This window comes from Accipiter gentilis, chromosome 26, assembly GCF_929443795.1.
Source record: "Accipiter gentilis chromosome 26, bAccGen1.1, whole genome shotgun sequence".
In the NCBI taxonomy this organism is placed as follows: Eukaryota; Metazoa; Chordata; class Aves; order Accipitriformes; family Accipitridae; genus Astur; species Astur gentilis.
Window position 1 is genome coordinate 2,618,496 of NC_064905.1, and position 24,205 is coordinate 2,642,700.

General features: G+C 53.6%; 2 protein-coding genes across 3 annotated transcripts in view; one reads left to right on the top strand and one right to left on the bottom strand.

The window, feature by feature from the left end:
- Positions 1-16,684, top strand: part of SIL1 (SIL1 nucleotide exchange factor) — a 100,078-nt gene extending 83,394 nt beyond the window's left edge. For both annotated transcript variants that reach the window (XM_049829458.1, XM_049829457.1), the window contains 3 exons: positions 11,477-11,573; positions 13,857-14,021; positions 16,210-16,684. In XM_049829458.1, coding sequence (XP_049685415.1) covers positions 11,477-11,573; positions 13,857-14,021; positions 16,210-16,560 — 613 coding nt within the window. In that variant the 3' untranslated portion in view covers positions 16,561-16,684. The remainder of the gene's footprint in view (positions 1-11,476; positions 11,574-13,856; positions 14,022-16,209) is intronic.
- Positions 1-24,205, bottom strand: part of MATR3 (matrin 3) — a 1,017,354-nt gene that overhangs the window by 131,669 nt on the left and 861,480 nt on the right. The window lies entirely within an intron of this gene.

The following is a 24,205-nucleotide window of genomic DNA, read 5'->3' on the forward strand; positions in this document are numbered from 1 at the left end:
AGAAAGCAGAAAGAATTGCTGGTGCTTCCTGTGACTACCAAGTTTTCCTCGAGGGCTTCCCACCCAGGAACTGGCTTGAATTGGCTGTGGGTTGCATTGCAGCTTCGTAGTCCCTGGTCCTGTGGTGGCGCTCCTGCTGTCACTCACTCCTCTATTAATGCGTAATTATGTTGCTTGATAGAGAATGAGTTCATTAGATTTCTCCAGGAGTTGGTGTTCCACAGGTCATGCTTTCTGTTTATCAAAACCAAATAAATAAAAAAAGGTTTCCCAGCTTTTGCAGATGCAGCTTTTCCATTCTCTCTTTGGCTGGAAGTGTTCCCCAGGCTTCACTTTTGGAGCTGAAGTCTGTGCTTGGCATTTGCAAGATGGTGATTTGCTTTTGTAAATGGAGCAAAGTCTCATTTTTGAATCATGACTCAGTGAAACAAATCTACTTTTCTAGTCTAAAATGATTCTAATAGCACTGTTAAACCTGGTGGGACTAGGAACAGCCAGAGTTTAAAACATGACATTGCAGTGGGTGTGATTTTCCCTGTGATCCAGCATCTTCCCTTGCCTGGAGAGAAGTGAGGTGGATTGAGATGAGGCTCGTAAGAGGTGAGCGGATCAGTTGTTTAAGAGCAATACCTTCTGTTGTGGTGCCTGGGGGTGCTCCAGGGTATGTCCAGAAGCTAAATGGGTGGGAGATGATAGAAAGATTTGCTTGATGTAATGCACTGCCTTCCTTGGTTGCAAGGAGGAACGCAGAGAGTTGCGAAACAGATGGCAGGGTTAAAATAGGAGAGAGCATCGCAGAGATGCTGCTGGAAGGGAGCGAAGTGAAGTGCCTGTTCTCACACTTTGCTTTGTGTCTCATGGAAGAGCTGGAGAGTGCCTGTGCTCCGCTGGCATTCCCAACAGGGACATGCCAGGCAAAGGCGCCTTTTTTTTTGTTTTTTTTTTTTGTTTATATTATTAGCACTTGTCTTAAAGAAAAATCAGCTCAAATGAGCAAGCAAACAAATAAAGCGACTAACAATTGAAGGTCTTAGCCTCAGGCCACCTTTTAAAGTCTCTCAAGATTATTAGTGGGATGCGTTAGATAGGCACTTGCAGCTGCTGGAGAATATAAGCCAAAGTGTTAGGAGCCGGGCAGTTAGCACTGAGGCTTTCTTCTTGTGGTGCTTTCAGACAGCTTTTTGCAGTATTTTTATGTTACCTAAGGCATGTGAATAGGTTTTGTTGGAATATTTGAGTAACGTTGCATGCCTTGAGTTATGCTTGGTGCGATATGGTAGATCTTGCAGGGATGCTTCTGTGCAAAGCTGCCCCGCTGTGAGTTACTGTCACAGAAGGGTCTTGTTCAGGGGTCCCGCAGCAGCAGCAAAGAGCTAGGTAGGACCTTGGGTGCTCCTGCGTTTGCCACCATCCTGGGCCAGTTGAGTTTTGGAATCAGCAGGCTGGAGACATGCAGAGAAAATGCATGTGAAGAAGGGGAGGAGCAGGGAGGCAGGAGTCCAGCACTCATGTTTGCACCCTGGTGCTACTGCCGACGCTCCTGGGAGTGCTTGTTTCCCATCTATAAATCAGGGGCTGCTTTGAAGTCTCTGTGATGAAAAACACTGGATGAGCTCAAGGACATGGTATTAATCCTACAATATTGTTCTTGTTCCTTGCTGTGTTGTGATTTTTGAAAAGAAATCTACGCAGTTTTTGTGGGCTATGGCTAAAATGGCATGGAAATAAATGAGTTCTGCTTGCACTTGTAGAGAATCGCTCGCTTTTTATTAATGCAGTCTTTGATGAAACAGACCCCATCCTTAGGCACCGATATGCGTTTGACCTATGGTAAAATAACAGGCTTTCAGAAATGCATAGAGAGTGTTTGTAAGCATGGCACATACAGCCTTAAGGTTGATTTATGCCTCAAAATAAAGCATTGGTTTGGGTGATTGAGCACCAGGGAAAGTTCCTGTGATGTCCTTCTCCATGCATGGTGGAGCACTTGCTTGTACCTACCTGGAAGGATCAGTCATTCAACACGTTGTGCTGGAAGAGAGCTCACGCAGTTCCCTTGATCATTGCAGGTGGGGTATGAGTCACCCGGTCCAGCCCGTAAATCACAGCAGGTTGACAAACCCTCCGGAGTGGACTGCATGGGCCCATCCTTCACCGTCAGGAGAACGGAGAAGAGGGGCTAGCCTCGATGGTGCTGTTTCATACCCTTTCCTCTGCTGGCTCCTCCGGCTCCGTGCTGACAGGGTGATGGCAATAGCCCCGAGAATCCAAAAAACTTTGGTTTTTAATCATAAAATAGTTGGTGGGTCTTTGATTAAACTTGTGGAAGCTGAGCTGGCATCTGAGGCTCTTGAAAGCTGCACCCCTCCACTTGCCCTGGTGTCGGTGGGAGCTTCAGGTGCACAATCTCCTCCAAAGCAGACCAGCAAATCCTTCGGCCGTCAGCACTGATGTTCGCGAAGCTGGGGAGTATGCGCTGGCACCAAAATAAAGCTCAGAGCTGGCAAAGTTGAGGGTCAGGAGATGAGAGGGCGTCTGAGGGTGTCCTGGGAGCCTCACACATGCTGGGGCAGTGGGATTCCTGCCTCGGCTCGCTTTGTTGCCGTGTGTGATCTCCAGCCTGTTTTCATGGTACCTTTTTTCCTATGGTTATAAATACAGCCTGTCAGTTTGTTGTTTATGTGCATTCAGCAGAACAATCTGGCATGGTTGATGTTGTTATGGCACCTAAGATTTTATTGTCCAGAGCTGGTATTCACTCTTCTACTCTGCTCCGTGGAGAGGTGAGGAGTAGGAGGGGTTTTGCTGCAACTTGGCTCAGTCCCTCTGTTCGCATCACTCCTCTCCAGAGCAGTCATGCTTTGGGTGACAACTCATTTCAGTTGACCCAAACGAGTGCCCTGGCTGGGCCACCCACTCCCCTGCAGCTGGGACGCTGGGTCCTGGCTGTGGGGGCTTTCTGCACCCCTGTGAGGTGTCTCGCTGCAGCAGATTCGCTATTCTGTATTTTTGTTTAATTACTTACTTTTACAGCTCTTCATATAAATTTAATTATCCATCTGTTATGCTACATTATGGCACTGCAGCTTGTCTGATTTTTCTCCTGTTCCAAAATATTAGCTTCCTTAGCCTTGTCCTCTCTGGGCTTCAGCGAGCCAGGTCTCCTCCCTGTGGGGCTCCCTGTGGCTCTCGACACTGGCCACACCGCACGAAGTAGCTCTGCTCTACGCTTCCACTCGAAATTGTGGTGTCTGCAGAGGGCCAGAAACTCACACTAGGTAATTCCCACTTACATCGTGTATCTGAGAGCAGAGCTTGCCCTGCTTAAACCCGATGTCACCGAGTCCCCAGGCAGCTCAGAGCTTCTCCATGATGGGACATGAGAGCCCTCCTGCTTTGAGCAGGGTCGTTGCAGGGCTCATAAGAAGCTCAACTATCTCTTGCTGGTGTCTGGGCCACAGATAGAGGGTCAATAGCAAGCCAAGGTTCCCCCAGCTTTTCCCAGGCAGTCTCCCATGCTATTCCTACATCTCTGGGGTGACTCATGCTCCCTCAGTTTAAGTATCATATTAGCCCATCAAAATCACAGAATCACGTACTCAGCTCACACTTATTCTCTGCGGTTCTATTCCTCCTCTTAGTAACAAATACTCAATAACCTAATTGCTCATTAAAAACCGTACTTGCATCTATGTAATCCGTTATGTCACGTTGAGATGTGTTGCTCTCACAGGGATGCTGCTGCTCCCCCACTAATGTGATGAGCGCCTGGCTTGGTAGAAAGTGAGAAGGCAGCATTGCATTGAAATGGAGATTTTCATCTTCTCGGGGTTTTTTTTTATGTCTCTCCTATATTCTGCGCTTTTGAACATCTAACATCTCTTTTATGCTTCACATCTTTCGTATGAAATTGTTGTATTGTGTTGTCTATTGAAACCTAGTTTTCCTTTTGTCAGGTTTTCCCCCCTCGCCCCCACTTTCTTCTTCGCTGTATTTTGATCGGCACAACTACTTAGGGCTCCATTTTTCTGAGTGGATTTTAATCTCCTTAAGTCAAAGCTCCGAAGGCCTTTGTCTGTGATAAACTCAGGTTTGAGCTGATGCTCAGAGAAGAGGCTTTCTAGGCCAGTTCTGCTGCATGCGGACCTCGGTGGGGGCTTTGGGGGAGTCTGTGCTTCATCCCTCCTCCTTCTAACTCCGGATGGTCGCAGGCAAGCTTGTTGGGGTTATTTTATTATTACCCTGTACATCTCATATTGTGTGTGCAAAAGTGCTTTTCAATAGGATGGGACTCTGCAATAATGGAAAGCCTCTGTGTTAAGTATGTATTTTTGTAAGAGATTCACTAATCCTGCACTTCAGCATCGTTTGCTGGCATCCCACGGCAGAGCCAGGGTGGTTGTTTCAAAGGACGAGGGGGCCACAGAACTGTTCGCCTTGAGTTGTCCCGGGTATCCTCCTCTGAAGAACAAAGTTTGGAAGGAGGTGTAGCCACTCGGTGCGTAGCTGGGAGTTCGTGGATTTGGAGCTGGCTGGGCTCGCTGCAGCTGCTCCGCAGTCATTTCCAAAGAGGATAGTTCATGCTATAGCCAGGGCTTTCAATGCAATAGGAAAGCATATTCTCCCCGTGTGTCACTTCTCACTTGTTTTATTTTTTTTGCCTTTTTTTTCCCTTAAACCTGCAATCTAAAATTCAGTTCTGCAAGTATTAATGAGCTGCTGATCATCCTGCCTCTTTTTGCTGCCCTTATTCAGACTCTCAGATTTACAGCTACAGTTCAGGCTGGAATTACTGAATTCCAGTCAAACATTTAAATGTTGACATCCTAATGATCAGTTTTATCTCTCTATCTATTATTTGTCAGGTAGTTTTAGCATGAATATACTTACAAGAGCTGTCAGAAATCCTCCAAATACAGAGGCCTCTGAAAAAGTCGTTGGCCTTTTCATGTGTGACCCTGCTTGTATTGCTTTTGGTTTCCAGGACTCACAAAAATGACCTTTTCCATTGCCTTTCAAATTCTTACCCAGGTGTGACGGTTTGAGAGGCACAAGAAGCCGGGCAAGGCTTGGAGCTGTAATGCCATCGTAGGCACATTTCAGTCCGAGCCACTTCACCCTCCTGCGAGCAGAGTGTTGGTGTGCTCTCATTTGCTTTGTTAACAGATTTTGGACTGAAAAGTGGGGAGGGGGATGGAGGGAGGGGGGGGGCAAGGTAAGCCATGCTGCCTTGCTGCCTATTTCTGTTCCTCAGGTTACAGCACAAGCTAAATAGACTATACTAAATTTTTTAGGCTGTTTCACAGACTTACAGACTTTGATCCCTGGCTTTGATTTCCCACACGGCATTGCAGACCGCTGGTTCTGATGAGAGAAAAGACCCATTAAGTCCTGTCTAGCCCGGTGATTATCATGCCTTTTCACCATCACGTCAGGCTTTCATCAAAGCACGAGCTCTCCAGACTTACCTCCTTGTGCCCTGGGGAAGATGCTGGTGTAGCTCAGCAGCCGGTGACCACGAGAGCGGGTGTGCAGCTGCTGCCGCAGCAGGACATGCTCCAGCCAGGGCAGGAGAAGTGCTGTGCTCAGCACCCTGCTCCTGCTGGGCAGGAGCATCCCCTCCATTGTACTCCCCAATTTGCACCTCTTTTTCATCTTTCTCTACCTGGCTTCAACAGGATGCTCAGAATTAGGAGATGACCCTTTTTTTCCTAGGGTCTCCTGAGGTTTGTACAAGCAGCAAGCCAAGAAATAAATATTCTGTGTACATCCTTGCTGGAGCATTAGAGAAGAGGGCATTTGCCTGCCTGCCCTGCTCTGTGCTTCCGAGTCCCCAGGTCCCTCTGTACCACTCGGCTTTCCTTTTTTTTTTTTTTTTTTTTAATTTAAATCTAATTTTGCTGCCGTATTGCAAGTTCCCACCTAACTCAAGAGCCACTGTTGCCTCAGGGCTGTGTTGCTGCTTTTCAGTCTTCCCATGCCCCTCACGTGCGGCCTGGAAAAACTTTGAAAAGTCTCCTAAATTTGTGCACATGTACTTGGGGTCATTCTACAAGGAATAGGATAAGGGTATCTCTCAATGGATAGTACTCTTAAAAAATCCTTTCTTCAGCAAAACGGGAGCTGCCTCCATGTAATGAGTTTGCCAGTGAAAATGGTAAAGGAGAAGCCTCTGCTGGATTTTTCAGGAGCAGCAGCTGTGTCCCCTGTGCCGGTGCTGCTCCTCAGCACGCCCAAAACAATGTCCAGGGAGAAATGGCAGCCGTCCCACGAGCAGGTCCCTAACAGCCCAACAGCAAGGTGGGGGGGAATTGCAAGCTACAGCGCGTGGGGAGGCTGTTTTGGAGGGCTTCGATCCCAGCTTGTGAGACCACGTCTCTTCCAGGAAGCCTCCATCGTGCTGGTGGGTCCTCTGGCTGGTCATCCTCATCCTAACAGGTCCTTCCTTTGCTTCCACAAGGAGCCTTACTGTAAGAAAAAAGGAAGAAGGGTGCAAACATCCTGACCTGGCAGCTTGTGGAAGGTGCTGGGTGCCATCTCTGCCTTTACCACCTGCCCAGGGCAGGACCTGCCACTGGTCACTGGGGCGTTGCAGCAACTTAATTTCAATTTTACTCTGATAGAGCTGATCACAGCGCATCAGCTCTTGTTTTTATTGCTTTTGCTCCCTTCTCCGTGAGCTGTTGAGGCTTGTGGTGTCCTGGCAAACAAGCCTTGACTGTAATAATTTCTGGCCTCTCGTGGGAGGTTGTAACTCCAATGCAGTGAAATATAAACTGGCAGAAAATGGAGTGTTTCCTTCTGCCGTTGTGAGCTGCAGCAGGCAGGCTCAAATGGAGATTTTCTGTTGGCTTTCCCTCCCCTGCTCTTGTTTTTTCCCCTCTCCATCGAAGGGCATGGTCATCCACCTCCAGCCACCGAGAGGCAAATGTGCTGGGCTGATGAAATGGCACATTAGATTTGTGCTTGGCAAAGTCACAACTCCAGGAGCTTCGTAAGGAGGTAGCAGAGGGAAACATAAATGTTGTTTGTCTTGTGGTCAAAATGGTGCGTCTTAAGTGCTGCAGTCTGCTTGTGGCAGCCTGTGGGTGAGCCTGTCTGCAGAGGTCCCTGGGAGAGGTGGGGAGAAGCAAGGAGGTCTGCAGGCAGCTGGGACATCTTGAGTTGGATGGAGGACCAGCCTGTACTGGGATTTGAAAACACAGAGTAGACCGTAGTCTACACCGTGGGAAAGAGACTATTATCTCCAGGATCCATATACATAGGATCTGGTGGCCCGTGCCCAGAGCTGCTCAGAGGTTCTCTCACAATCTGGGATGGATGGCCCATGTCTCAAGAACTTCAGGAACTTCTGCCGAAGAACAAAGTGCACCTTGCAAGGGACAGAGCTTTCTCAGGAGCTGCTCAGACACTGTGGCACGGGCACCTGTGGGCAGTAGAGATTCCTGCCGGTCTCCCCAAGCTCTTCACCCCTGCTCAACGCATCTTGGGCAGCGTGAACACCGACAGCGTGCCCGTTAACCCTAGCCTGTCCTAGCGCCCAAGTGGTTTCTTGCATTGATCAATCATGATGAGCCTGTACCCAGCCCTGTTTTCTACTCTTCAGGAACAGAATGAGAGAGAGATGGATATGATGGATGTGGGCAACGTGGCTGGGAGGCACAAGGACCTCAGCTGTGCGGTGAGAGCCATGTCGGGAGGGGATGTGGTATGACCCCACAATTGGGGTGGGTCCTCCCAGGGCAAACTGGGGCTGTTTAGCACATGGGGTGTCTCTCTTGGGAAGCTGCTTGAACCCCAGCACGACGCTTGTGTTGAGTCCCTGTAGCCTTGTGGCTGTTCCTCACCCAGGTGTGAGGCTGGTTTATCTAATCCGTTGAGCACACCTAAATCTCTGCCATCACTGTAATTTCACGTGATGTCATCGTAGGCTGTATTGCACTCCTGTCCCAGCCTCAGTTTCATTTCAGTGAATTTCATTGCTGGTACCGCCATCCCCTTACCCATTAGCAGATTAGCACAGGTTGAATTTCCCATGTGAGTGCTCCACAGTCTGTCTCATTGTATTTATTTTGTTCAGGCTGCTTTTCCCTGGGCTTGACAGTGTAATTTGTACAGATCTGTGCTGAGTTTTCCAGACCTTCAAATGAGCTTGTTTGTTAGCGTGAAGCCCGAACTATTGATAGTAGAGACATTAAACAACAGAAACATTGAGAAGTGAGCAACACGCCTACCATCCAGGAAGGCTTTCTAACCTCTAGAGGTGCTCCTTGGCAAAAGCTCCATGGTTCAGAGATTTTAATTAGATCTAATCCTCCAGGTAACCAACCAAGCATTAAAAGGCATACCAATTTTTCAGTTGCCTCCCTTGCTGTAGAGTTTTTATTATTTATTTTAGATAGATGTGACAAAAGAACTTGGATATCCCAACCTTAATGTTTTCCTTGAATGGCACTAAGAGGTTTCTGGCATAGGAGATTCTCCTTTCAGTGCAGTTATACTCAGAAAAGTGTCTGCCTGCAAGCTTGCTCTGTACTTACTCTGGTCTCCCTTGCCCAGAGTGAGTTGGCATGTGAAATTTGGTCAGGTTTTCGGATCAAAAGTTGTTATTTTCTGAGTGTCAGAGTTGCCAGCTCCTCCTTGGGATCTGGAAATGCAGCTGGGGTTTCTCCCCCTCTCATTCACACCAGTCACGGAGCCCCAGCGTTGAAAATGTGCCTGACAGCATGGCTGATGATGTGCCAGGCAAAGCCAAACCTCTGCGCCGCGACTTCCCCTAGTAAAGCTCAAAGCAGAAACAAGCACAACCCAACCATACACATATAAAGGCAGAGACCAAAGCTGTCATCGCTGGAAAAACAAAGCTGGAAAAAACCCTCCTTTTCCCCCTCCTACCTGGTTTGCAGCAGAGCTTGTCACAGCAGGAGGGCTATGTCTGTGCATCTCCTGTAGCGGCTGGGTGGGTTTCGGAGATGCGCAGGGCTGTCATCATGGCCCCAGCGGCTCTGCTCGTGTTGACTGGCCTCTGCAGGAGAAGGTTTCGTGCCGTTGTGGTGAGCACGCCTGTGCTCAGCCATCCCAGCTCAAGCACCAGCTGTGCCCAGCTCACTGCCAAGGGCACCTTCAGCGACCTTGGGACGTGTATTGCTTCTCACTGCTGTGTTTCTTTGCTGCCTTCTGGGTGTTGCGTCTCTGGACTCTCAAAGGAGTCTTATCACAAGCCCTGGATATGTCTGGCTTATACATCCATCTGATCCGAAAGGAGGTGCAGGATTTGCGTACTTCTGTAGGGTAGATGTTCCTTATCTCTGGCTCTTTTGAGGCAAGGGTCACACTTAGCACCTTTCCGCCTGCTGGGGTATGTTAGACGGGTCTTCAGCCAACTTCTGAGTGCGCTGGGAGCTGTTTGTCCTCTATTCTACCATTGTCCTCTTCCCATCTTTGTCCTGGGAGAAGTTGTTGAGGCTGGATGGGGTGCTGTGATGCTGCAGGGCTCCAGCACCGTCCCTGTGCTGTCCCTGTGCTGAAGGGGCCATGGCTGTCCGTGTGAGTGCAGGTATGGCTGGAGGTGAGAGCAGTGGTTGTCATCTGGAGGAAAATCACCTTGGGTCCAGGGGTTGCCTAGGAGCAGCTGATGGTTTTGGGGCCGATGCTGTTTGCCTGCATTGACTCCTGACCCTCCAAAATCAAAGGCCAGGCCAGGCCATCAGAGGTGCCATCGCTGCTCTGCAGGAAGAAGGGGTTGGCCAGGTGGGTCGTTTTCCTACCATATTGAGGGGGAAAATAACATCCTGTTGCTGCAGGAGGAGACTGCTGCACCTGTTGACATGGTGAGGATGGGGGATAAACACATCTAGGTACATGCATCAGGTCCCACCTGGACCCAGGCACTACCAGAAGCTGGTTTGCTCCCAGGGATGCTGGGGCTACCGCAGTGCCAGCACGCGGGGGTCTTCGGGTGCACGTGTGGACTGTACTGTGAAAATCTCTTCTGCAGGAGGATCCTGAAGCTCCTGGGTTTGTTCTTTCTCCTTCCTGCTCTCTCTGGGCAGGTCGCAGATATCCCCCTCCTTGGCAGGGTGCCTGCCGCAGCAAGCAGGTGATGAAGGAGAAATCAAAGGTGGCTTTCAAGAACCCCCGTTTTCCTGCCTTGAGGTCAGCCTGGTAATTGCAGTCAGAACCCACACACCAGATCTGCCACCTCCGAGCTGTGGATGACTCCTAATGGTGTGAGAAGCAAAGCCTGGATGGAGCAGGGAGGGTTGGAGACATTGCCCGGCACCTTGGTTGACATAGATGAGCTTAGTGTTTTGCTGTATTTCTGGGAGCCATGAGTTTAATTCAAAGCTGCTCCCTGCCCAAATCCATTTGTCTTCTCGTTTTGTTTTTTTTATGACCCTGTCTGCCTCTGTCTCTCTTATTTCTTGGATGATGCTTGGCACTGGCTGCTCCAGCAGCTTTCTGGTTGCAGTAAGAGCTGTGTGTTTTGCTGTGGCAGGGATGCGTGACCTTTGTCTGGCCTCAGTGCAACTGCTGCTTCAAAGTCGAGCAAAGGCTGAAGTGCTGGAGCTCTTTCTTGGAGCACGAGACCTGGGATCAGGGATGTAGACAGCCAGTACGTTATGCTCTGAGTGTGAAGGCCCTGCCAAAGAAGGGGCCTGTAGCATCTAACCTCCCCGCCACCTTCGAAGATGTACTGGAAGTGGATTTGCAAAGCGTCTGCGTGGCTGAGTTGCCCCTGCCCGGGCAGCCGGTACCCAGGGGCAGCACAGACAGCAGGCAAGGTTTGTCTTCATCTGCCTGCAGCTGGGCCAGCTCTTCACATCCAGACCTGAAATTTTAGCCTGGTTCTTGCAGACAGAAGGATGTATTTAGCCATTTATATAGCCCTTGGAGAAAAGCACTTCAAGCAAGAGGTGTGTGGGTGGTGAGACGAGGCATAATTTGTGATTCAGAGGTGCTGGGAACAAGCAGGACCTTCCTCCAGGTGAGCTGGAGGGCCGGTCCTGCAGCACAGAAGCGTTTAAATAGATCAGCATGTTAACAGCAAGAGAGGAGTGGGAGAGAGGGGGAAAGTGAGAGCCGAAATAAAAGGCTGTTAAGGAATAAATGTGATGCAAAGTGAGAGGATTAATAGCTGCAAGGGAAACCCAGGGGAAGGCTCCTTGCCAGGGGAGGACATCGGCATGTGATGGGGTGATATGGACATCCCAGCGGGCCCTTCCCCAGCCGTGTTGCCATTGCTTCAGGCTGCATCCGTCATGTGCTGTGTTTGAGATGGCCTGCATGGCTTCGCACCTTCTCCATAACTGCAAACTGTGGTCGGTGGCAGCTGGAGGGGTTTGCTCTGGGGTCGGGCTGGATTGACACTTGTTCATGTCCACTGCGGGGTGCTGCCCCAGACAGACCTGGAGTCTGTCCCACCCTGCCATGCCCCACTCTGTTGGTGACCTGCCCTTTGCTTTTCTCCCTGTAGCAACCCCAAAGTCCAGATTGAAGCAATCGAAGGGGGTGCGCTGCAGAAACTCCTGGTTATTCTGGCTACAGAACAACCCCTGGCTGTCAAGAAGAAGGTGAGCAAGTGGGGATGCACCTCTGGGTAAAGCTGCTTTTGTGCTGAACTCAAATGCAAGCGCTCCTCGGGGCGTCGCTGCCATCGTGAGAGTGTGGGACCCCGCGCTGGTCCCCATGCTGGGTGGGCTTTGCTCCCCATGGGTGCAGGAGAGTGGCTGGCCCTGGGTGCCGGACCACCCCCAGCAGCCCCGGCTGGCCGGTGCGTGCTGGCATCCCAGCACTGTTGGTGTCGCCCCCGTTGCCAGCAGCGGCACGAACAGCAGCTCTGCCAGCCCCGTGGGGGACAGGGCTCAGTGCTGCGGCTCCTCGGGGAGGAAAGGCAAAGGGTCCCCGTGGCAGGCATAACCATCAGAGTCTAACAAACATGGGAGCTGACATTTGGAAGGAGCTAATTGCTGGAGCCAGCCCCATGTCCTGCCTTTGGCGGTGGCTTTGGAGGAAGCCGAGCAGCGCCGAGAGCCCCCAGCCAAATGTGCAGTGCTGTCTGTCGGGGTGGGGGCTTCCTCACTGCCTCCCTCCCTCCCTCCTCGCTGTAATCCCTGGAGCATGAGATCTCATTACCCTTGCTTTAGCGTGTGATGCTCCCTCTGTTTACGGGCCATAAAATTATCTGGCTGCTCCTGAAAATCCAGCCCCATCGTTTAACACTGTGACCTCCTGTGAGAGGGGGTTCGGTGGGGCAAGGGAACCACCAGCTCCTTTGTTCATCTTTAATGCACCTGCTGTTATGCAAACAGTGGCGCACTGCTGGCTTTTTAACAAGCTCCTACAAACGCATTCCCCTTTAGTCCACGGTAAGGGTCCTCCCACTAGTGAAAGGCACGGGAGAGTTTGGGGAACCCCTTTGCTTTTGGCCACACGTGTAAGGAGGTCCCAGCCAGAGAAGTGCACCACAAAATGCTCCATGCTCAGAAAGTCCTCCCTGGAGTGCCCATGACTCAAGCCGGAGCTTGTTTTGGGGTGGGGAGGGATGGCTGGGCATGCAGAGGCCCTGACCAGCATCTTTTCAAGCCCTGAGTGGTTGGGTACAGGGCGATTCTTTCCAGTGAGCCTGAACACGTCTCACTGGCAGCACCTGCAGAAGAGTGAAAGGCATGAGCTCAGTGTTGTCCACATTCACGTGTGACCTTACGAGAGCCTCTGAGGGTTGAACCCCCTTTTCCAGGAGGACAGAGGTTTTTAATTTCCAGTTCCTATGCTGTGTACGGTCTCCCGTCTCCAGGCCAGGATCCCAAGGACAGGTCGGTGCCCCAGCCCCTTCCCACACTGAGCAGCAGCCCACAGCTCCTGCTCCGGTGGGTTTTCTGCCCCAGCGCTCACTGCAGTGTGCAGCAGCGAGGCCAAAAGTGCATTTCTTCCCTCCCCTGTCCTTTGGCCTATGGTTAAAAAAGGAGACGGAAACATCCTCCAATTCACCAGTGGCAACTCGGAAGATGGAAAATAGAAACAAGTGGGACCGGGAAAGACATGGCTGTCAGCTCAGATCTGTCCGAGGAGAGCGGGGATGCACAGTCCACCTCGGTGCGCGGAGGAGCCGGCTCTAATCACTGGCAGGCACCCAGATGAGCACCCCCATCCCCGCTCAGGCAGCAGCCCTGCCCCGGGCAGCGTCAGCCCGTCCCCTCTGCAAACCGCGGTTGTCAAAACCAGAGGAGTGTAAGATTCAGCCGGTTGGCCCCTAGTTGCCTCCTCGGTGTTAACCCCGTGCCACTCAAGGCAAGTGCGGGCATGCTGGTGTCTCCCTGGCAGTGCGTGATGCTGCACCGTGACAGACCCTGTTTTGGGACTTTGTCCTCGGAAACATCATGATCTTGTCCTCCATCCACGTGGGTGTGAGGGAGAGGTGTCCAAATCATCTCGAGGGGATCGGGCTCCGCTGAGCGGTGCTGGACCCCCCTTCACCCTGTCCTTAGCCCGTAGGCGGGCTCTGTGCCGAGGACCGGTGGGGGCAAACTGTGAGGAGAAGCAATGGCATTGGGTCTGTTCAGGTGCTGGTCACAGGTCCCTCTGGGTTATCGTTCTAGTGAATGCGGTGACAGTCCGAGCTGGAGTCTGGGTGGAAGTCACCCAAGTTCAGGCAGCCTCCCAGCGCCGGGGAGGCTTGGGATCAGGAGAAAAGGGGGCTCTTGCTCAGCAAGGAGAGGTTTGAATGCATCTGCCAGGGAGCTCTGCACAAATGTTTTGGGGTGTGTTTCTCCCATCCCTGTGGGAAGCCATGAAGAGAGACCGCACCAAATGCAGCGACTGTGGCCACCGTGCTGACGGACCTCTCTCCCCACCAGGCTCTCTTCGCGCTGTCCTCCATGCTGAGACACTTCCCCTACGCCCAGCAGCAGTTCCTCAAGCTGGGCGGCCTCCAGGTCCTCAGGAGCCTCTTCAGGCAGAAGGGGATGGAGACCCTCCACGTCCGTGTGGTGACGCTCCTCTACGACCTCATCATGGAGAAGGTGAGGAGCCAGGAGGGAGGGGATGGGACCAGACCCCACCTTCACCCCCTCACCGAGCCAAAGGGGCCGTCGAGCATCCTCATGGGACGAGGGTGAGGAGGGGCCGATCCGGCATCTCCGTGCTGTTGGGATGAGTTCCCTCCAGCCCACGGGCCGCTGCTGTGGCGGACGAGTGCCCGGGAGAGCCCAGAGCGCGCTTAAATCTTTATTTATTCATTAAACTGCCATCGCCGTTTCCACCCGAGGGTGTTTAAATAACAAAATGGCAAGGACCTGACTAGGGAAAACAGGCACCGGACTGCAGTGAGCTTGGCTGCGGCATCCAGCCGCCGGCTCCCAGCCAAGTGCCTGGGGACCAGCCGCCGCTGCTGTGCCCCTGCCTGCTGGAGAGGCCCTTGCCTGCCTGCACGTCCCTCGCTGGAGCCAAGCCCGCAACGTTAAGTGTTTTATTTTCACATACCTTGGATTACTGCTGTAAATGTCAGTTTAAAACCCGTCTTTCCTTGCCATCGCTCGTTGTTTAGTCTGTGCGTTTCTCTTACTCCAGAGAATGGAAATTAAATCCACTTTCACTCAGTTTATAGCCAATTCGCCCTGCAGATTATTACTGCTGTAATACTTGGGTTTCAGGCACCACAGAGCAATGTCTGTGTTTTAAAACAGTTGTTTTCCAGGAGACTTTGTAAAGGTGCAAATTATTTTAGCAGGTCTGAAATCTTATCAGGTGCTGGCTTTAACACGCAGCAGTCCTGTCTGTCTGCTCGCACGTACGCGGGCATTTTACCTGAACCATTCCTGTTCACTCCTGCTGCACGTTTTACGGCCGCCCCTCCAGCAGCCCCATCTGTTCCCAGCTCCGCTGTGGCTGGGGGCAGTCTGCAGGCTCGGCAAATTCTCAGGTTTATGATAAAACAATGATATTTTGCTGCCTTTTGGACTGGGAATGCCGTCTATCAATTCCACCCGCTTCATGGAGGAGACAGGAGAGCCCTCGGTGCCTGGTGGGGAGGAGGGCTGTCTGAGCGGTGGTCGCAGATTTGGGGTGGGCTGGGTGACAGTCAGATAGATTGGTTTGAAAATCGTAAACTGCCATCGGCAGCTCTCTGCGCTGAAGCACAAATAGCTGGGGCTCTGAACGGCTTTTTCTGCTGCCTTCTTTCCTTTTCACCCCAAATCCTGCCTGACCAGCGGGGATTTAGCAGGCAGCCCTCTCGGGGGACTGGGAGTGGGGACATCTCGGTGTTGTCCCTCCTTGTCCACGCTGTGTCCTGTAAATCAGTGCAACCAAGCTCCCTGCAGCAGCCGCCCAGGGGATGGCAGGAGTCTATTGCCAAGCTGATGAAGATGTCAGAGAAAATGTTATGGGTGCCCTCGGGGACCCAAGCGGCCCCCAGGGACAGGATTTCTGCTCACCAGCCTCGCAGAAGCCCTCACCTGCCTTCAGCAGTCCAAGGCGAGCAGCTTTGTGTTACGCAGAACTAATTAGTGAAGCACAGACAGAATAATTATCACAGGGGCCACCAACCAAGCTGGGAGGATGCACTGGGGGAGTGGAGCCTCTTTGGGGAATTTCACACTATCGATAGCCGCTCCACCGCCCAAGCCCCAGAGGGTGTCAGGGTGGTGGTGGGAGGTTTTCCTTCCTCCTCCTGGCCCTGGGGCTGCTCGGGGCAGGTCTGTCACTGGGAAGGGAGGCGGCAGCCCTGCCTGCCCCGGTCCCTGCGGGCATCATCCCTGCAGAGTTTCAGTATTTGGGGTTTTCTGGACCAGGCTGGGAGGGGAGGGTCTGGCTGTGGCTGAAGGAGACCGAGATCTCCATCTTTTTCGCAAGAGCAGCGCGAAGCCAGGCGGTGGTTTGGTAGGCGCTGAAGGAGCCTGTCCAGCAGCCCAAAGCAGCAGACCCAGAGTCTTTACAGGCCTTCTGCTGAACATCTTTCCCCTTGAGTCCCCTTTCAGGGCCATGTGGTACTGAAACCCCTGGTCACCGAGAGTTTTCCAGGGTGGGCAACCAGCTTCATGCATGGGCAACAGGGAACCAGGACACAACTGCGTCTTGGTTTTCTGTTGCACGTCATTTTCCAAGGCAGGTGGTAGGGGGTGTGCGTCCTCCTCTCCCATGATGTGTCACCTCCTGGGAGCAGTTGCTTTCTGACAGGGATATTAATCCATGTTCCACCACTTCCCACAGATGCTGCTTGAGGACTCGCAGCACGGAGATCAAGTGGAAGAGAAGATCCAGCAGTACCGGCAAGTCAAGCTGGTCCCAGCAGTGGTGGAGCAGGACTGGTGCGTGGTCGTTTCCAACCTGCTGGCCATGCCGGAGCACGACACGCGGGAGAAGGTCCTTAAGATGGTCAGTGTGCTGATGGCCTTCTGCAAGGAGCGCTACCGGGGGGACCAGGCCCTCAGCACCACCCTCGGCCTCCTGCGCAGCGAGTACGAGGAGCTGGCGGCGGAGGAGCAGAGGGAGGGTGACAAAGAGGGCTATTTCAAGGAACTCCTTGGCTCTGTAAATACCATCATTCAGGAATTAAGATGAAAATAGCTGTAGATTCAGTTCCATTCCAGATAATTCAGGGCAACAGCATGAATTTTGATGGCACCAGTGTAAATGCACTTTTGAATAAACTGCTGGACTAAATGAGATCCCACCACTGGGAAAATGTGCCAGCAGCTTCATTATTAAAACATATGTGTTTGGGGGCATGGCTTTTTTTTGCATGGGGTACTGCTGGAAAAATAGAGGTATATGCTTTAGAGGGAATGAGGTAGACTCTCAGCTTACGTTGCGTCCAACCATGGTACCTTATGAGTGTTCTCAGTGTGTCTGCAGGCTTATTTGGGTGGGCAGGACTGAGGGATGTGGGACTGTCCTTGTTAGGCAGTTCTGCTGCACAAAGGGAAGCGTTTGTTCCCACAGCTCTGATCTGCCTTTGTTCTTGCCTGGCGATGACCTGCAGCGTCTGTGATCTTTTATTTGCTTCTGTATGATGCATCTCGGCACTCAGCACCATTTGCCTTTGGATTATTTTGCACTTGTATGGGAGGACGGAGCGTCATTTCCTTGAAACGTTGGTTGGAGGGGCTCTCTGGAGGTCTCTAATCCAGCCTTCGCTCGGAGCAGGACTATCCCTTGGTCAAGTCAGTGTGGCCGTGACCAGGTCAAAGAAGCCCAGCTCCACCACCCCCTCTGCGTAGGTTACGTAGCTCTACCGTGGCAGCTCTCCTGCAGCCCCTCTCTGCTTGGAGGCCAGCCATGTACCCCTGGGCTGGGTGTCAAAACATCTATCATCTAAGCCATGGAACTGCTCCTGCCATCGTAGGGGTGAAGCAGCTGGTGAAGTAAGGCACGCTTTGCCCTATAACAAACCATTGAGTTTTGGTCTTGTCTCGGGAGGTGGCTTCCAAGATGATCTCCAGGGAGTGAGGCTGGCCAGCCAAGGAGGTTTTGTCCATGATGTACAGCACGTTCTCCTTGCTGAGCTGGGCTGGGGCCTCTCCCTTCACACACCTCTTCCCATTGCAGCTTCTCCTCTCTCTCCTCTAGGCTCGGGTCCCCTTCCTCCATGAACCTCCTCTGAGGTCCTCCTCATGCCACATGGTCCATTGGGGAAGATGTTCTGCCCTCTCCTTGTCGGGCTGATTCTCTCTCCCCACATCGTCCATCCACAGGTGAGGAAGAAACCAAAGTCTTGCTCAAGGCTCTGGCTGCCCAGCCCTGGCCTGGAGATGACTGCCACCTCCTGCCATCAGCAAAGAAAATTATAAAAACTAACTTTATTCATGTCCTGGTTAAACCACCACAGTCCATTATTTTCCCTGTTTCATTAATTATCCCCTCCTTGTTCTGAACCCTTTTTGGGGAGGATTTGAGGGGTTTTTTAATAAAGAAATCAGTTCTGTTTCCCATGAGTCCCCCTGCGAGAAACATGCCAAGTGGGACGCTGCAGTGAGCCCAGCGAGCTCCACGGTGCTGCCCCGTGCCTGGGGACAGGTACGTGGGCCCCCCCAGCCACCCTGCCCGGGGCTGTCCCCTCGGCAAGGACGGGCTCACCCGGGCCAGCGCTGGGGCTTTGGCATCACGGAGAAATGGGCATTAAAGGCTGGGTGGTGGCCACCGATTTGAGAGCAAAGGAGAGGAAGAGAAGAGCTCCACCATGCTGTCCCCTCCTGGTGCCGTGGCGGGGGACACACACAACCTTTTCACACCAGGCTTTTATCTTCTCCTGGCTGATACAGCTGGGGTGACCGGTGCCCTACGTGGGGACTGTCCCCAGCCAGTGCTGCGGGTGCCGTTCCGCTGGGCGGGGGGAAGCCCCCACACTCTGGGTGCTCGGGGCAGCCGGCAGCAGAGGTCAACCCCACCAGGAGTTGGGGTCTGCAGAAACAGAGCAAGCAGCCTGGTGGTTTGGGGGAGAACGTGCTCGTCTCGCTCCCGCCCTGCAGCTGCTGTTTTCCTACAGCGGGACGCCGGCACAGGGCTGAAATTCGGCAGCAGCGGGGTCCCGGCCACCAGCTGGGGCAGCTTCCAGCAGGTTCCCTGCCAACCCCTCTTCGAGGGCGGCTGTGGCGGCGGCTTTTTCTCCACAGGCTTCGCCCAGCAGCGCGATGGGAGGCGAAGGCAGAGCGAGCGCCGGGCTGCAGAGCTTTGGGGCACAGAGCGATGCTGCGGCCGCCCCTGCGCCAGCCGGCGTGGGCTGCCGGCGGAGCACGCTGAGCGTGCCCGGCTCCCGGCACGGCGAGGAGGTGATTAGTTATAATTCCTGTATTCACTTTCAGAATTGCTTTCTGGCAATAACAGGTATTTCAATCACCGCTACTCCTGCCGCCGGCTTAATGGGACCTGGGGGCTGCAGCACCAACGTTACCAACACAAGTGCAGAAAAATAAATTAAGAAAAAAACAAAAACCAACCATACCCCAGCTGGTCCCCACCATCCCCAAGCTGGGGCCAGTGCAGCCTCACAGGGCTTTGCCACCGCCGGTGACGTGCCCACGCAGCAAACACCAGCAGGACTTTGCGAGGGGCTGCGTGATTTATGCCCCCCCCCCCCCGGCCCCCCGCTAAAACTCAGACAGGCACCTCCCTGCAGCCAGCGCAGCCCTGCAGGCGATCGATCAGACTATTTCAAGGCTATTAGTCCTTCTTGATGCTAAAATATTTCTGGCTACTGTTTACAGCGTGTCAGTTGTTGCAGTTAAGTAGCGGGGCTAATTATAAATACTGATTTATTTTTTTTCTTGTCCTTCTCAGGCTGTTTTGCTGGGATTAAAAATGGTTTGGGCTTTTTTTTTTTTTTTTTTCTTTTCTTTTTCTCTGAACTGCATTTCCCAGCCAGGCCTGTCAGGGTTTTGCTTTGTAGGTAATTTTAAAAAAAAAATAAATAAATCTGATTGCAATAGCCAGGGCAAGCTTGGGAAGGGGCTTTTTCTGTGCAAAGCCTGACCCCCCCCAGCTGGGGAGCAGAGCTGGCACACGGAGTATCAGAGCATGGATTTCTTCAGCCCTGCTTGCCCTTGTTGCTGTTTTGCAGCTCGATTTAATAAGGTAGGGAAGGTTTAACACCTATTTAAGGGCTGAGCAGGGAGAAAAACCAGCTGGACCAACCCTCCCTGTTCAATGCCAAAGCCAAAACCCCACTCCCTAATCCTGTAAGTCTTAAAACTGCGACGGTCCCGAGCAGCAGCCTGTTTGGGGTGGGTGCTGGGACGCCCGGGTCGGTCGAAGGCACCGGTGCCCTCGGCCGCAGCTCTGCGAGGGCCCGGGACCACCGTGGGCATCTCCACCGGGTCGTTCCCACCCGCCGTGGGGGTCTCGCGACGAGGGCTGGCCCTGGGAGGGAAAAAACCCCCCAGCCTGCAATTGCTTCTGGTCTCTGCCCTTCCAATTCCCCCGCTGTGTGCAGGTGAGGTGCTGCTGCGCGGTCCCGGCCGCAGCGCGGGGCACGGGGGTGGCACGTGTGGGTCTTGCCCTGCAGCAGCGCTTGCGGCTGAAGGGTTGTGACGCCCACCAGCAGTTGCCCCTCAGAGCAGTGCAGGTGAGGAAGCCCACAATAGTAAAAGGAAGAAAGAAAGAGAGAAAAAAAAATATCCTGGCATTGCTTAGACAAACCCTTTGGAAACTCGCTGAAGATACTTGTGGTGCAAAGACTTTTTGACGTCCTTGGACACCACTGGTGCGCAGTGACTTTCACATCCAGCAGCTGTGTCCAAACCCTGCGTCCTCCCTGCCCAAAGGGCTCTGTGCTGTGGGGGGGATATGGGGGGACGGGGACAGGAGCCCCCCACACACACACTGCCTGGGGCACCCCCACAACAGTGCTGGGGTTTGCTGGAGCTGCCCCCAGCCCCTGCAGAGCATGGCAGCCCCTTGACTCTGGGGCCAAGGCATTTTGGGGAGGTGGTCGCATTGGGGTGGGGGTGTCACCAGTGCTTGCTGGGCAGTGTCTCTACCTGACACCCCTGAGAGCTGCCAGACCACAGCCAGCCCTGGCAGGACCTTTGCCCTGGGGGGGGGTTGAGCTGCTAAAGGCCATCAGAGCCGTTGCACCCCCATGGCCCTGATGCTTGTCGTATTAAGAGTGCGAGCCCCCCCCCCCCATGCCTCCTCCCAGCTGGGGGGGGTCCCCTGCGGCCAGGGGTGGGGGTGTCCCAGCTGTGCTGGACTGCAGCAGCCCCTGCACTAACTGCTCCCGGTGCAACTCCCTTTGGTGGCTGAATACAACGAATTAACACAAATTACCTGGAAATATTGAGCACAGCCTGTGTTAAATAAAATCCAGAAAATGACCCAGGCAGTTCAGCTCCAGCAGGCCGCCCCCCACCCCAGCCCTCTGCAGCAGTCTCCCTCTCAGGCCCGAACTGCTGAGCCAACCCCCCCCTTTATCAAAGCAGCTCCCCTTTATCAAAGTCAAGGCGGAGAAATCCCTCCCTCCCTCCAGTGCCTGGACACCCTGGGGATGAGCAGGATGCAGGCAGGAGCAGCAGAGCTGGGGGGCGACCGGCACCATGGGTGGCCCTGCTCCGTGTCAGGGTGGGGGTGACCATGGGGGTGCCCCTGGTCTGTAGCACCCAGGGCTGGAGCTGCTGTGGGTGTCGGGGACCTCCACGTCCAAGCTGTCGGGTTCTGTCCCTGCAGGGAGCAATGGGACTGCTGCCCGGGCAGTGGCAGGAGGAGACGGTGGTGGCAGCCACAGAGTCTCAGAGGGCACCGAGGGCTCTGCTTGTAGGGCAGCCACGGCCACGGTTCAGTCTTGGGGGGCTGCAGCCCAAAACAGGGGCAGCCTGCCCTGCCCTGCGCATCCCCGCATCCTCGGAGGGTGATGGAGAAGCGCAGACGAGCGCTGGGCTGATTTCCGCATCCATAAATGCCAGCCCAGGCTGGTGTCCCTGCTAATGACAGGCTTGTTCCCAAAATGGCGTTGCTGGTCTGCAGCCCAGCGTAATGACAGGGCTGCTGCCCGCCTCTCCCTCGGACCAGCCCATCCTGCCCGAGTCACTGGGCTCGGCCGGCCCAGCCGCGCTGCCGGCGGCTCAGGGCGTCGCGGGTGCATCCCGCTGCGGTGACGCACATCCCGCTGACCCAAATTCCCGCAGCACGGCACAGCACCTTCATCCACCGGTATGCCTGCCACAGCAGCTCCCCCGCACCCGCAGCACGGTCCTGGCCCAGAGCAAGCCGGGACTGGAGGGGTCCTGGGGCAGACGGAGACCCCGGGTAGGGGTCACTGGACCATGCAATCTGGAAGGGGAGGAGGTGGGATGGGCACTTTCATCCTTCATTTTGGAGATAACGGGGTCCCTCTGCCCCGCTCCCTACAGCCCCAAGGTGGGTACAGCATTAAGCAGCAGTCTGTCTGGGCTGGCATCGCACACACGGCCAGGCCCGCAACGCGTTATTTCCTCTCGCACCCACAAGAGCATCAGGAAGGTCGTGCTGGCTCAGCCCAAGCCCCCCAACCCCAAATCCTGGCATGCAGTGGGCAGAGAGGGGGCTCAGAGCAGAGACCAGGGGCTGTGCTTCCCTGGGCTGCTCCAGCCTCCAAAATCCACAGCACAGGGAAGGCCTGAGCCTTCAGCACTGGAGCACCTGATGTGCCTTCATGGATTTTTCCTTTTCCCACCCATTTGTTGGGGGTTTTGAACCCACACGCCCCTCACCACCCACTCTGCTCTCACATGTAATTGCATATTTGAGGTTTGGCCACCTCGGCTTGTTTTGAAGCCTGTGCTTGCTGCTGCCCATCCTACTGTTAGAAAACGCAGCTTAGGGTGCTTTATTCCCTCTCCGCACCCATCCCATCCTACCAGTGTGGCTGGTCTCTGAGCCAGGCAGCAGCAAAGCTGGTCTGAGTGAAGGGAGAGTGCTGAATAGAAAAGGCATTCGTTAAACGGCATTAAACCTCGGCGCAGAAACCTTCACACGCAATTAAAGCAGCATAAATTCACCGTGGCTTGATTCACCACTGAATAGAATTAAGAGCACTTGAAATTTGGAATACGACTATCTCCTGGGGATTTCAGTGGTTTAACTAATACACTTCAAAGAAAATGCAAGTTCATCTTTCCTGAGCATCCTTGTGCAGCCAGGTCCCTGCTCCCGGGGCGGGCAGGAGGGCTGCCGGGCTGGTGGGCTCGGTCCTGGCCTCACCGGGTGCTGCCATCCCACAGCAGTGCAAGGAAACCCCAAATCCTTCCCGTTCAATAGCTATTTCCATGTGTTTCAGGCAGTGACCGGGGAGCAGCCATGGCCCAGAGGTCCCACAGCCCTCCCCTGCCCAAAGCTGCTGTGGGTCCCCTCTTTCCCAGGCCCCCGGAGCCTCATGATTTCTTCTCCTGTTAATTGGAGAGGGACACTGAGCAGCAGGGGACGGGTGGGAGAGGCTCCGCTCACTGCCCACCATGGGGGACCGCGCGCTTTCCCACCTCGTACCCGCACAGCTTTTACAACCCGACACAGTCGCGCTCACTCCCTCGCGGTAGAGGAGAGCGTTCCCCTCCAGCAGCCACAGCGGAGACCAACTGCACAAGCCCTTCCCCAGCGCTTAATTACATCAAGCAGTAATTACTGTAATTCTTTTCAATTGGCGCTCTAATAAAGTTACAGCTTCACTCGCATCCGGACCCCCCTCGCTGTGCAGCGCAGCACCGCTGCCCTGAAGTGTCACTGCTGGTTTCACATGGGAGGTTTTGATTAAGACTGAAATTATCTGACACATCGGGATCAGCATATTTACTTTTTTTTTTTTTTTAAACTACTGAGCCACCCACTTGCAGGGCCTCAGGTCCAGCGCTGAACAAGCCGGTGGCCCCATTGCTGCTTCACTTGGGGCAATAGGAGTAGGCGCTGCTGCTGCTTCTGTGCCGGCTCCTGCTGAGCTACCGGGAGTTTGGGGTCCGCTCTGAAAGAACAAATTGCCGCTTACCGGCCCTCCTCCAGGCCCACAAGACCAGCCTTCCGTCTACTCGTACAAACGTAAAAAGCACCATCCGCCCCCGCCACGTCCTCCCTTGCAGCGGGCCGCCCCATCCGTTTAACCAAGCTCACCTGCCTGACCGATGGAGCCCGTTTGCAGAGGCAAGACAAGAACTCGCCCTGGGTTTAGAGCAGATCTTTGGTGGGCCAGCGTCCATAGCACCCGTCCGCAGCCAGGGCTCGTCCTGGTGAGCAGCAGAAGTGCGCGTGTCGATAACCACGTACCAGCTATTTATGCTGCAGCAGAGAAACTGAAAACTGGATTTAATTATGACACTAAATCCTCCCTCTGCTTTGGGGAGACACGGTTTTGCTTTCCCCCCAGCCACTTGCAGATGCATTCCTAACCAGAGCAATTAAGTTACAGCCATTAACGATTTACCTTGATGCACCTCTCCTCCACAAACCCAAATGCAACTCTCAGAGGAGGAGCAATTCTTGGATAAAAAGGAGCTGGGGCTGTTGGCCCCCTGTCCCCCCTCGCTGCCTCTCACAGCCAAGAGGCACCAGCTTCCCTCCCACCTCCTGCTTCCCAGCTGGGTTTTCGCACCAGCCTTCATCAGGTGGAACCGTATTTTAATTTGTTTGCCAACTTGATACTCAAAGTTTTTAGCATAAAATAAACTAACATTTATTTAAAAGCTAAGTACATACAAAATTCCTCTGTACATCTTAATATATGGCTTGTTTTATAAAGCTCATTAATAGA